We start from the raw sequence: 13,646 nt of genomic DNA, 5'->3' as shown, positions 1-13,646 counted from the left end.
GGAAAAGCACTTAACAAGGCAGCTACACCTGCTTAACTATAAGTTCAGCCCGATAAAGGAAGAAGCGTGACAGTTGGTTTCCTCTAAGAATGAAATGGAAATTGGAGTGGATGGCGAGACCACTCTTTACTCGAGGTTCGCAAATTGGATCAATCAGGTAGTGGGGAAGAGACGATGCTTCCAGGAAGCTAAGATGATGATGCCATCTAAATTGTTGGAGTTCAGAACGATGTCTATGACATCTAGAGTAAGGCGCGTCGGCGAAAAGTCTCCGATGTCGAGGGCTTGATTGTAGCATTCATTGATCAGAGTGAAGCCACTCCTCAGCATTTGACAGAGCATGGTCATACAGCGGTGTCAAAATAATTAAATGAAAGTACAAAACCTCGCTGGTTAGGATAAAAGAGGCTGTGAAAAGGCTTTGAGATCAGGGGAAGAAGCCTTCCTTGAAGTAGGAAACTGGAACTGCATTCCGTATAAACTTGCGAATAAGACGGCCGAACGCTATACACGTAATTCGGATAATGTCGTGGAGTACTACTTATGAACCTTTGCCTTAAGAGGCGCAACCCAGCTGACGACAATAAAAACATAACTCGAGGTGAGAGAGGTGGAGAAAGATCTTGGAGGAGGATCTTCACTGAAAAAAAGTCACGTAATGTTAGCGAAGACAATTTGACAAATGCAATTGCTTTACCTTCCTCGTAAAAGTACGAAGCCATCGCTGAAATCGGAAAAAAAGGATCAGAAGCTTCAAAAGGAGCAGCAAAATCGCATTCAAGTATCAGAAAATTCAACTTTCTACACCGCAAGTCGGTAATATGACCAAAATATATAGCATCCCCGACTTGGTAGTTCACAGTTTTTCCTTTTCCAAAAATAAAATTTTCACTCATTTCGGAAGTCTAGGACCAGTTGCAATTCGAAGGTCATTTAAGGATTGAAAAAGGCGCCTCCGAGAAAAAAGTTTCAAACAAAACTTACGTATTTGTATTGTCAGAATTCATATCTGTAGTAAAAACATGTTGAATATTTTAATCTATTTACGGTCGAAACCGGAGGGCGGTCATACGAACAAAAGATAGAGCATGCCCGATTTGGAAGCTGAAATGTTTGCCTTTTTCAATAAGAAATATTTCCCTCCATTTTAGAGAGGGAAGATGGGTAGTTTTCAGTTTATTATGGATTCACTGCTCAAAAATTTATAAATAAGTCGGATAAAAATTATTTCATTTTGATATTTACTTTGACAAAATATAATTTTTTGAGTTCTTAAAAATAAAAATTTCATTTTCATTATTAAATAAAGGGCTTTAAGCCACGAAAATCTCCAAGTCGCGCGCCTTTCCATTTCCAGTTCATTTCATGGAAGCCCCGTTTTCTATAACCCTTCGGTTTTCTATCAGTAGCTTACAAAATTTAATTTCACATACATGAATTCTTGTATTCACTTCAATGAAGTGTTTCATTCGCCATTCGAGAAGTCCATAAATGCCTTTGCTAAGTAGGAATAAACAAAAGTTACTGTGGCATGCAATGCTGCCTACTTTTAGGCCATATTTTTCTTCATGTGTATGAAATAAAATACATTTCGCAGAAAACGCCCCGTTAGTCTTCTCTAGCCAACGAAACCATTTATTTTGTAAGTCCAACCTAAATTCTGCAAGCTACGCAAATAAATATTACCCTAAAAGAGCAAAGATTGTGTCGTATAAATTTCTTGTTCGAAATATGAGGTGTTCCAGCTCTACCCTGTAGTATTCGCAACAAATTATAAAAATGTTGAAAGGAGCCTCCAAGCAAAATATCAGTGAAATGCCGCTCATGGATTTCATATGACAATAAAAGTCCCCAAAAAATAAAACAAACCAACTTTCAACTGCAATAAAATTAAATATGAACCAATTAAATACCTACTCGCAAGCCCAAACAGCACAACAGCAAAGTGCACAACAACAAACAACCATGCCCCCACACCGCCATTGTCACGGCCATGGCCACCAATATTCTCTACCCTGCCAGCGACGACTTCTCGCGGAATTGTTTACTTGTCGTGATTGAATTGTTGATAAGTGGAAGCCCACAAAATTGTTGAGTGGTAGTAAATACAAAAAAAAAAGGAGTAAGCCAACCTACCAACAAGCAGCTTTAACTAAATGCAAGCATGGTTGTCTGTACATATGTATGTATGTATAGACAAAATGTGCGCCAGATATTTCCGTACACGCAGCAAAATGCACGCTTCGCATTCCCTCGTACCGTTTTTGTGGAGGAACTATGACTTGGGAATCCATATGCCGGTGCTAGGCACAGCACAACTGCCAACTGACAACTTGCAAACTTTAAAATTTTACCAACAAATAGACATGGGTAACTTTGTTTTGTGCTTAACAGAAAAAACAAATAAATTAAAGAGAGCAGCCGGTAGACCGCAAAGTAAATAAATTAAAGTACAGATTAAAATTTTGTAAATAGCCAATGGAGTACATTTTTGAAGTCGCGTAAAAAGACTAGTTCAGTATCGGTCCTTTGTACTCAGATGCAACTTGCTCGTGTTTGCTTTTAGTTACCACTGCGGAGAGTAAAAAAATACCTCTGTTGTGGGCCATTGTCTGTGTTTTCTTGAATTGATCTGACTGACAGCGATTGGTAGTCAAAACTACTACTTCTCGACAAATGTATGTATGTGCATTTAAAATGCCCAAAATTTAGCAATGTCCCACTAGTTTGCCAGACAGTCCCATTTGCTGTCGGGTAACTCGCATTGGCATACGCAAATAAGTACGCTGCACACGTCACATGCTGCACGCCACAAACCACATGCCAAAACGTCACACGTCATTTACCTACAATAGTAGTAGGAAAGGAGTGCGAGCAACGAACAAGCAAAAAAATAGGAAATGCACGGAAACAATTCAGACAGTTGGCGGTTCGATTGAAAGTGAGCAGTAAAAGTTCGAAATTCACTTTTGACATTTGAATTAGTTCAGACAAGGGGGCAGGGGTGAGCAAAAGATATGTATGTATTCCACAGCTAAAATGTACATACATACATATACGTATGTGCCATATAAACATAAAATTATTGACTGGAGAGCAAAACGAACCCTTTTTTTTTGTTATACGAGTATGTATGTAGATGAAGTGGCATTTTTCAGTATCTAATATTCGAAGAAGCAAAGTTTTTCGAATAGCGGAGTGTGTGGTTTGAAATTTTTTACCAGCTAGTGCAAGTATTTAATTGTAGCTGTACATAATTTAATTACCTACTTATATATTCATATGATTGCCGCACATACATATGTCACATAAAGTATATGCCAATTCTTTACAGACTGCCGTGAGTTTGCAGGTATTGCTTATTCCCGAAAAAACCCTGGTTTTATTTGGGCCATAAGACACCCAGCACTGGTGGGTAATCCTACTACTACTACCTCTTTCAAGTCTTCGAATGATAAATTTCGGAAATTCTGCCTTTGATATCCTGGAGCGAGGCACCCATTTCTACCGCGTGCGACAGATTCAGTGCTGAGCCGCACCTCGCTTGTTCGTCCGCTGTCTCGTTTCTGTAAATGTCCCTAGTATGTCCCAGGACCCATGTAAGGTTAATTTCCGTATTGATCAGAAATCGGAGCCAGCTGTCTTTTACGGTCATGCACTAGTTTAGAACGATCAGAGGTAGAAGAGAGTGCTTGAACAGTCGCTTGGCTATCTAAGCAGATATTCACCAGCGTTCTCGCCTCCTTAATTGCAAACATTTTTCCCGCGAAAACGAGTGCATGGTCTGGTAGGCGGACGTTTAGCATTAGGTTAGTTTGTTCAATGAAAACACCTGCAACAGACCGTTAAGTCCTTCAAGAACGGGACCCTTCCTTCCGCTGCAGATTGGGAATTTCGCGCGGTGAAGTAGTCGGCGGACAGCAGGCGGTTGTACGTTTAGGATGTAACTATACCCGAACGGTATTTTCTTCCAAAGCTCCAAGACACGCGAACAGATGGCATTGTTAGCAGCTGAGCTTTCAATGTTCTCGGCGTTGTGTACCCTAGCAAAGAGCATGCGAAGAATTCAGGACGAAATAATAGCGCATGATGTGGGTTACCTCTACTGGTTTCTTGAAGGTGGTTAAAACGTAAGCAAAATCGCCTCCAAGAACGGTGAGCTACAACCTAAAAGACCTCAGTAGTTTTACTTGAAGACGGTTAGCAGAGAAGAAGTTCCGAAGACTTGTTCAAAGGTTAACGGGTGCATGACTGGCACCCTATCGAAACCTCTGGACTGAAATATGTCGAAAAAATCCTTAACTATTGCAACCTAAGTCTTCCTATCCAGGACTAGAAAGGTCTAAGGTAACCACAATAAGTGTTAAAGGCAAATAGCAAGAAAATACTTTTAGTTAATAAGTACTTATCGCTATCGATAATAAATTTATCTCCCATAGCAATTGTAATTCACTTTTGTCTTTGCACAACTAGTGCTTTTTCTTTTCAATTAATCTTCAGCTTTTTATCTACTTATTTCACTCACCTCAACAACTCGAATGTAATGCATAAATGCTTGCGGAAATATGTATAATCCAGCATATGTATGACATTGTGAGATCCATCGGCATCCTTTTCGCGCAATTCATCCAAAATATTCAATTCTACCACAGCCTGATTGAGGAAACGCCTCTTATTGCGTATAATCTTAATGGCCACGTATGTATTGGTTTTGTGATCCATGGCGCGTATAACTTGACCGAAGCTACCCTTACCGATTACTTCGAGTATCTCATAGCGGAAGGCAATGTGATCGTGTTCAATCTGTGAGGAAATGAATAATGCAAAGAAATTCAGAGTATTTTTTATTCACAATAAAACAAATATAATTCACATAAAAGAGCCATGTTCTTTTTCATTTTGCGAATCGAAAAACCCTAAACTTTTGGACTGACAAGTTAAGGAATTATTTTTTTTTTTTTAACAATCGTTGCTACTCACAATTTTATAATTTCCATTATCATCATCGAAGCCCGCATTGGCAGTTCCGTTCGTTGTGGTCTTATTGTAATTTTTGCTGGCATTTTGTCCGAAATACCAAATCTCTTTGTAAACTTTTAGTTCTTCAAATTCCACATCAGTCAAATAGTTGCGGTACTTCTTAACGAGCTCTGCGAAAATAAAAGACAATAACTTGGTTAAAAATTTCTTAACTTAAATAATGAAAAAATAAGAATAAATAGAGGGAATATAAACTCGAAAAAATAGCGCCAATAACAAAAAAAAAAAAATCAAAGTTTAAAATTAAGTTAAATTAAAAATACACGCTTTGCATTTCACGTACGCCTACTGCAAATATATCCTTAACGTAGGCTACCTTGCTACCATTTGCTAGAGACTGCTTAACATTTCCATGCATTTCCATGTGTCTGTCAAAGCCTCAAACAAACACGCATTTACGTATTTACATGTACGTCAAAACCCCGCTGCCATTTAACGCCTCTCTCCTCGCTGAGTGCATTTAAATTACGTACGAATTAAAAAAAAAAAACGCAAATTTTCAATTTATTTTTACACATGAAATCCATTTGTACTCGGATATGAATAAAATATCAGCGCACTCGTTAGCTCCGTCAAATGGAAATTCATTTAAATACATACATACATACATACATACATACATACATAGGTACTCGCATATATGAGGAGGGCCGAATGTTCAAAAGAGATAAAACATAGAAATAAACAAATCCTATTTTATGTTCAGCCATTTCAGTAACAGTGCTGGTCGTCACTGAAAAAATGATTTAATTAATATTTTATAAGTATAATTTTTATTTGAATTTACACCCAGTAGAGCATTGGGCAATTAAATTTGTAAATTTTTTAAATTTTTTTTTTATTACTTTTTGTATGTATATTTGAAATTTGTGTTATCAGAATTTGTGGCATCAATATGTGACCTATGGATTCCATCGCGAAATTGTGTTTAAATGAAAACTTAAAAAAGATATACTAAAAAATTTAAATAAAAACTCCTGCTCATATACCCGTAATTGTGTATGAAACGTACATACGTGCTCCGTAGTACCATAAACAGTCAGCGAACACGTTTACTCGCACTCCTTAATTTAAAAGTCATATTATTTAAAAGTAATTAAATATTGGCATGGAAAGTTTTTCTGCAGTATTCTTCACGAATATATATATTAATTTCTTCATGCATATAATAATTTAAGATTGCATTTCGAGTGTGCCAGAAAAAAAAAGAAGATTGGAATTTTTCTTTCGCGAATCATGGTCACCTTCCTTATAATCAATGTATTTTTTTTTCATTTGGTGGCACAATAGTTTTATTGATTGGTTTGTTTTAGCAAGAAAAAAAGTTTCACCGTTTAATGTTAACAATTTTGAAGTATCTTAAACTTTTAAATGAAAAAATCGTTAAATTTTAAAAATTACAAAATAGCTGCGACAGATATTTTGCATGCTGCCATTTGTTTTTTAATTCGGTGGCACACTCTTGAAACTTCTCAGATATGCTTTACTTGATGCCAACTTTCACTGCTTCTAATATGAACATTCAATTTGAAAACTTCCCAAAGTTATTAAAAAAGACAATTACGATTTTGTCGAGTGACAATAACAAAAATTTGTAATTTCGTTACTTTTTCGCCCAAATAAGCCTTGTAAGGCTAAAATTGTTTAAATACTTGATTTATTTTTGATTGTATTTGTTTCTGCAACTCCATTAATTCAAATAAATTCAAGAATGTTTTAGCGCTTTTTTCTGGCGAGAGAAAGGAATTATGTATACTGAAAAAGCAACTCGTAAGATTTGCTTATATAAAGCTAAGCCATAAGTGATATTCCTTTTAACTGCGCTGACGTGATCGCTACTCACTTTTTCCAAATCCACGATATCCAATAAGCGGGCTAAACTGGGAATATAATCAGTTATTTTGTTGGTAATCCGTTAGATCAAATACTCTCATAGAATAATGAAGACCGGGTCAAAGCTAAATATCAGTATTTTCCTCTCAGAACTTAACGAGAATGTATCATAACTCCTTTAAACCGAAAACCTATGAATATATTAGAAAAAAATGGTATACTGATTCGTTACTATATGAAAAAATTTTTTAAGGGAAACTCGGTTGTTTTGTTAAAGATCCTTCATCTGAATCGCATTCGATATGTATATATTACAACGACCTTATCGATATACGCATTCATGATTTTATCGAAATGTTTATCGGGTGTTGTTCAACATATTGATGCTGCAATCAAAATAGGTTTAAGCTGTAAAGATATCTGTCGATGTGTTCATTGGTTATATATGTACATCGAATTTGTTATCGATATATGCAGCTATAAAATTATCGAAACATTTGTCGGTTTACCGATTTTTCCTTTTATTTTTCAATGTTTTTATGTATATTTAACACTGATGTTATCCATAAATCTATCGAACATGTTTTCAGTTTAATAATCGGCACTTCTGTCGATACATGAATCGCCATTTTAACTGACCGATGGTGCTATCGATTAAGTTATCGACTATTTATCACATTCGCTCTTTATAACTTTAACAATAATATTATCGATTTAGCAATCGACACCACTATTAACAGATTGCTCGCATGCATTGTGTATAAATTTATCGATAAACAAATCTACAGCAATAACCTATCGTGGCCCTTTCTCTTAGAAAATGCATCACTTTTATTATTGCTTGCTGGGCATCTATGCAATTCGCCAACGAAACTAAAGCGCCTTATTTATTTAATTTAGTTTCACTTGCGCTTTTCACTTTTACATTTTCGCTTGACATAGCTTTAATTTCTCTTGCCTTCTGCCTTCTGCCTTTTGCCTTTTGCCTTCTGCCATTCACTTTTTTTGCTATTTCTCTAGCCGCCGCAGTTATCCTTGACCTTAATATTATTTATTTAAAATTTAATTAGCAACAACGCGAAGAGCATTCAAAGAGGCAAAATGCTTGTGGTTAGCAGCGCATACAAGCGCACACTCAAGCGAGAGTTGCGAGGTATTGAATGACAGTGATGCGTATAATGCTGCTGAAACTAGCAAAAAATAAATATAAAATTGAAAAAAAAAAACTTTCACTAAATGCTATCGGTCATATCCTGCCATTGGCTGAGCGGGCCAAACGAGCAAGCGTCGAACGTTGAACGTCATACTAGCAGCACGAGGAAGGTGGGTTGTGGGAAATGAAATTGTTAAGCAAATAAGCGTCAAGCGTAAATAGCCTCAGCTCAGAGCGCAAATATGGTTAGCTGAACTTGAATAAATACGTTAACACAAGGTAAATACATACACACACACACACACACACATACGAATGAGTGCGCCCAACAAGCAGTTGAAGGACAAACTAAAACAAATCCCCAAACACACCCAAACAGCGTACACTCTTTCTATTTAATTTAATTTTTTTTTGTATCTTTTTTGTTGTAGGTATGTATGTATGTATTTGTTGCACCCACCTGCCGGCGTCATCGGTGTAATGCATTTCATATTGTCACTGCTGCCACTGCCGCTGCTGCTATTCGATTTGGTCGATGAGCCCCGCTCACCGCCGCTTGTCGAGCTGTTGCCATGCGATGAGATCGTTGTCGATGATACTGGTGAACCAATATTATTGTTATTGTTGTTGTTGTTGTTGTTGTTGTTGCTGCCGCTGCTGTTGTTTTGTTTGCTGGCATTAATTGTTTGTTGTTGTTGTTGTTGAATTTTGTTATTTGTATTAGTGTTGCTGTTACTGTTATTGTTGTTGTTGCCACTAGTTGGGCTGCGCTGATGATGGCCATTGTGATGACTATGGCTGTGACTATTCAAATGATTATTGTGTGCATCTAGGCAACGGCTGGAGCGCGATGAGCCACGCGTTGTACCATTGCCACCACCAGCAATACTACCGACACCACCACCACCACCCACGCCCCCATTGCATACATTTGGCAAATCGATGCGTGAATTTGAGAGACGATTGTCGCGATCGACAACGGCGCTAACGCGCCGCAACTTATCGTTGTCTATTTGAATCTGCAATGAGAGAGAGAGAGAGAGGGAGAAAAAAAAAATTACAGAACGAAATTGAATGAAAGTGTAAAGCTAAAATTAGTCGAGAACGCAGAACGTATACTTAAACGTAGTCTGTATACGCAGAATTTTGTCGATTACTGGAGCCCTCAGTGTTGCTTACTACAGTGTTGCCACTCTTCAATGCCTTTTCATAAACTTACCCTTTCAACCACAATTTTTCGTGCTATAATAGATTGTAACTAAATATAAACTACTTAGTTTTCAACAAAAACCTTATTTAATAGTAAATTTCAAATATTTTAAACATATTTCGAATAGGAACTTATAACTTTTTTACCATCTGCAAAACTGACGAAGTGGCAACCATCTAAAGAAGGAGAAATCAGCTGACACGGAAAAATCTAAATTCCGCAGATTTCTGCGCTACGGGCTACAACTACAGAAAAATTCTGCGGTGTTGAGTTTTCATTTACATGGCGCTTTGGTAAGACAGATCGTGTCAGCTGACTCGGGTTTACGTACCGGTAGGTTTACGTTCTTGACTAATTTCAGCTTAAATAAATTTCTGCCGAATAAAAACGATTTTGTTGTATGATTTTAGGCGAATCGTAAACGAGTGGAATAAAATATACGTATGTGTGTACATATGAGTGAGTTTTTAGTTAAAAGCTGTAGCTACAAAAACTTTTTACGAATAAGCAGAAATCTTGGGTTTCAGTCAGTGTTGCCAGATTGAAGATTTGGTCGTCATTTGGAAGATTTTTAACTGTCTTGATGATTTGACGATTTCTACAAGAAAATGATGATTTTTTCATTGGGTGCAGTTTTTTATTCCCAGTTGTTTTAACGCCGATTCTTTTAATTTTTATTTAATTTTCCAGGAAATTAATCTTTAACGCAAAAAGATTTTTGTATACGTATTCTTAAAGTAGATACCAAACTCCTCCTTTCAGGACTTTCTTTTGAATTCGAAGGATTTTTGGGAAAGGATTGCTTTGCCATATATGTATATGCAATGACTAAAAAAATTTCAATAATAAGGAAAAGGAAATATGGGCATCCATTTCTACTGTGTTGCCATATGAGAAAATGTGGGAAAATTATATTTTCGCTTAGGTTTTAAGGCAATTTTCTAATTTAAAAAGTTCAATCTAAAAATCGCTGTTATACCCAAGTTTCAATGTAACCAAAACGAGTTCAATGTATTCGCAAAGCAAGACAAAGACGAACCGATAGAGTTACAAAATGGCCGAAAAATGATGGCATATGCAGACGATTCGTTCGTGAGGCCTGTTCTTCGAAATATATAATAATATTTCATAAGGGAAATATAGTCCTTCTCCCACCAAAGAGATGTGGTACACAAACCCAAATGAGTTAAAAAATTACAAAAGTGGTAGACGAATAGTACCGGAACATTCCATTGAGTAGGAGCTGGAATAGGGAGAAGGGAGCTGAAGACATTTTCCCAGATCCCATCCCACTGCTTGGATTTAGTAAGAGACAATTAAAGCGGGATATTTAAAACTAGCGACTAAAATACACACACCCACACTGGAATAACCTTAATGACCTTGGGAATTTGGAAAAACCTCTTCACCTTTGTATAATGCTAAAAGAGCTGAATCTGATAGGAGACAGCTGAAAACTCTGTGTGGGACACTAACGAGCCACCATAAGTGTGATAAGCATTTTAAACAATTTGGTATAATCAATACTAACAAATGTAGATTCTGCGGTTATTTTAAGGGGACAATGGAACACTTTACCGCTAACAACTAGAAGAACGAAATTCTTATGCAACTAACAGTAATACCACAGAAGGAGCTTATTCAATTTCTAAATCTAAGTACACTAAATAACGAGCACCTTATTAGGGGGGAAAAATAGATCAATCTGCTCGCGGTGTTATAAGAGTGGAGGCCCTCACTCACCACTCACCATACATATATGTATGTAATATATACCATGCTCTTAAGCAGCAACTTGTAGGCACTGGAGCACAATACTTAGAATACAGGAAATTGAAAATTTCAAAGGAAAAAGGATTTAATCTTGGCGACAAAGTTATTTATGGTTGAATCTCATCATTGAATGATCACAGGGGTAGAATTATTAGCAAAGACATTTGCCTTGTAATTAAACAATGTCCCTTAAAAATAAGTTATTATTTTAAGCCATATGCAACCTCTAAAGTGCTCTCATCTTCGTAACCATCTGCCCTATATGGGAAGGCTTTTGATGTAGCCTAGAACTTACAAGAGCTTTTTTCCATGTTTCCAAACGGATTAGAAGAGCTTCACACTCACAGAGGATGTGTTCTGGCATTTCTTCGTCCAGCTCACAAAATCGACAGTCGTTTGTTTCTGAGAGGTTCATTTTACTAAGATGGTACCGAAGGGAGCAGTGTCCCGTGTAGTACCCAGTCAGAGTTTTAAGGTCCTCTTTGCTTAAATTAAGTAGTTCCTTTGAAGCTTCATTTGAAATACAGATAAATCGCTTGGCTTACCGCTGACCTGTACCCACATTACATTCAGTTCCTGTTGAACATTTTTTCTGCCTAGTCATTTATGACCCCCTTTGTGTGTGCTTTGGCGAGCCCACAAAAGGGTTCCGGAACATGAAATACAGCGGTGGCTCCTTGTTTCACTAGGTAGTCAGCTTCCTCGTTGCCATCATGTCCCTCATGCCTCGATACTCATCCTAATAGAACTATATTCTTAGCTCTAGGGGCATTTGGGACACTGAAGCAGTCATGTGCTAGCCGATAATTCGTTTTGTGGCACTTAAGTGTCAGTAGGACTGCCTAACTAACGATGTGCATTCTCTGCCGCAAATTTCTATTGCATGAACCTTCGCTTGAAAGACGGTGAGTTAGGTACCCATTCGTATAGATTTTTTGAAGTGGGGCCAAATATGCCGGGGCCAGTTTTACCATCATCAAGTTCGGATCCATCTATGTACCAAACCTTCCCTTTTGGTTTGGGTTTTAGAGTAAAGCAAATGCAAAATAAAATTAGAAAGGGGACTGTTTTGGAAAACTCTTCTCTTTAGTACGAAACTCCTACTCAAGAGTTTGAAATTTTGATGAATTTTGTATTAACGCTTTTTCTACCGCCCGCGTCCAATGGACCCGAATGAGATTTTCAATGTCTGATGATTTTGAACTCCGTAACTGCTTTACTTTGCATATTTTCATGTAGTCTATTCTTTAAATATATATATATTTTTTTTTTTAATATGCAATTGGTATTGTTATTGCAAATCTAGCGGGAACTACCAGCCCGGGTCCGTTGAACCCACATTGTTGCTTGCATAGGGGTCCAATGGTAGACAAAGGTTTAAGACGCCAAAAGGTTTTTAGTTTTTTACTAAGATAAGCTTGATAGTAAGAAAACGATAGGCTGGATTATGCTTTGTTTCCCTCTACTTTTTTTTTTTTACAAAATAATTGTGCTAGCACCCAAATTTCTACTTACCTACTTTGTATCTAAACAAGTGATGAACAAAAAATTATATAACGAGTGCTTTAAGTCTAAATTTTCATTTGATTTGTGAAGTAATATAAATTAACTCGTTCATGCTTAAATATTTTTTATATAGGAAATAAAAATTCTACTCACCGGCATTTCGCAACGATCCAACATTTTCCAATATTCTCAAATTGAGAATGTTTTTTAAGAATCCTCAAGGATTTTACTTTTATAGTTCAGTTTAAGGAAATTTGTCTAGTTTTACCGGACACGCGTACATTTGCGATTTGTGTTGCGGAGAGCTGAAATAAATGAAAGCGGTAACTTTGATTAGTACATATGTAGTAGTTCAATAAAAATAAACTAGTTTTTAAAAATAATAGCGGAATCGATCTAATATCTTATCTTATTTTCTTATGTTTAAAGATTTTGCATAAGAATTCACAACAGCTAAATTATGTTTTTATTTTCACAATCAAAAGCTCAATATGTGCAGCAATTGATAAAGGTTTCGAGAAAAGTTAAACAGGGCATATTTCGGATAGGGTTGCCAACTGGATAAAATCTAATTCAATTTTATATATACATAACGCAGAATTATTGGTGAGGATTGCTAGCTGTTTCGAAAATTAAACGATAAGTACGTTAAGTAAAATATCTCAATATTGTTAAAAACAAATTTTTATTGAAGTTGCCACCTATTTAAAATTTTCGTGCATTTTTTTTTTAATTTGTTAGAAAATTTAGCTCAGTAAACGTGAAGATGTTTTGGAAAGGTTTCACGCTCAACCTTTATTAAACAGAGTTGCCAATTGCCTTAAAAAATTGATGAAAATGTTTTTTTTTTGTGTGCAATTTTTGGAGAAAATTAATCGCTTAAGTCTGGAAGTTTTTGAAATCCATTGTTACTTGAATGTAAAAGTAGTAGCTTCGCCGCCAAATGCCCCTTTTTTCAATCTTCTCACAAAACTTCTTTATAGAATCGATGCATTTTACATAAAAAAAGATACATCGGTAAAAAATATTGCATAAAAATATCTTTACTAAGCCGTTTTTATTTACGAACCTGCGTTTAAAAACATATTTTTCTATACTCACATACTTATGGCCCTAGCTTAGTATATAAAG

The 13,646-nt window shown here is 36.4% G+C and overlaps 1 protein-coding gene across 1 annotated transcript in view; it reads right to left on the bottom strand.

Annotated features, from left to right (window-relative positions):
- Dyrk2 (Dual-specificity tyrosine phosphorylation-regulated kinase 2) overlaps positions 1–12,847 on the bottom strand; it is a 49,976-nt gene extending 37,129 nt beyond the window's left edge. The window contains exons 1-4 of the mRNA XM_017623000.1: positions 12,669–12,847; positions 8,487–9,045; positions 4,981–5,150; positions 4,526–4,803 (exon numbers count right to left, since the gene is read on the bottom strand). Coding sequence (XP_017478489.1) covers positions 4,526–4,803; positions 4,981–5,150; positions 8,487–9,045; positions 12,669–12,692 — 1,031 coding nt within the window. The 5' untranslated portion in view covers positions 12,693–12,847. The remainder of the gene's footprint in view (positions 1–4,525; positions 4,804–4,980; positions 5,151–8,486; positions 9,046–12,668) is intronic.
- Positions 12,848–13,646: the final 799 nt, after the last annotated feature.

This window comes from Rhagoletis zephyria, unplaced genomic scaffold (genome assembly GCF_001687245.7).
Source record: "Rhagoletis zephyria isolate East Lansing unplaced genomic scaffold, Rhagoletis_zephyria_1.1 Rzeph_scaffold_03009, whole genome shotgun sequence".
In the NCBI taxonomy this organism is placed as follows: Eukaryota; Metazoa; Arthropoda; class Insecta; order Diptera; family Tephritidae; genus Rhagoletis; species Rhagoletis zephyria.
Note: the sequence above shows the minus strand (reverse complement) of the source record. Positions and strands in the feature narration are given on the sequence as shown.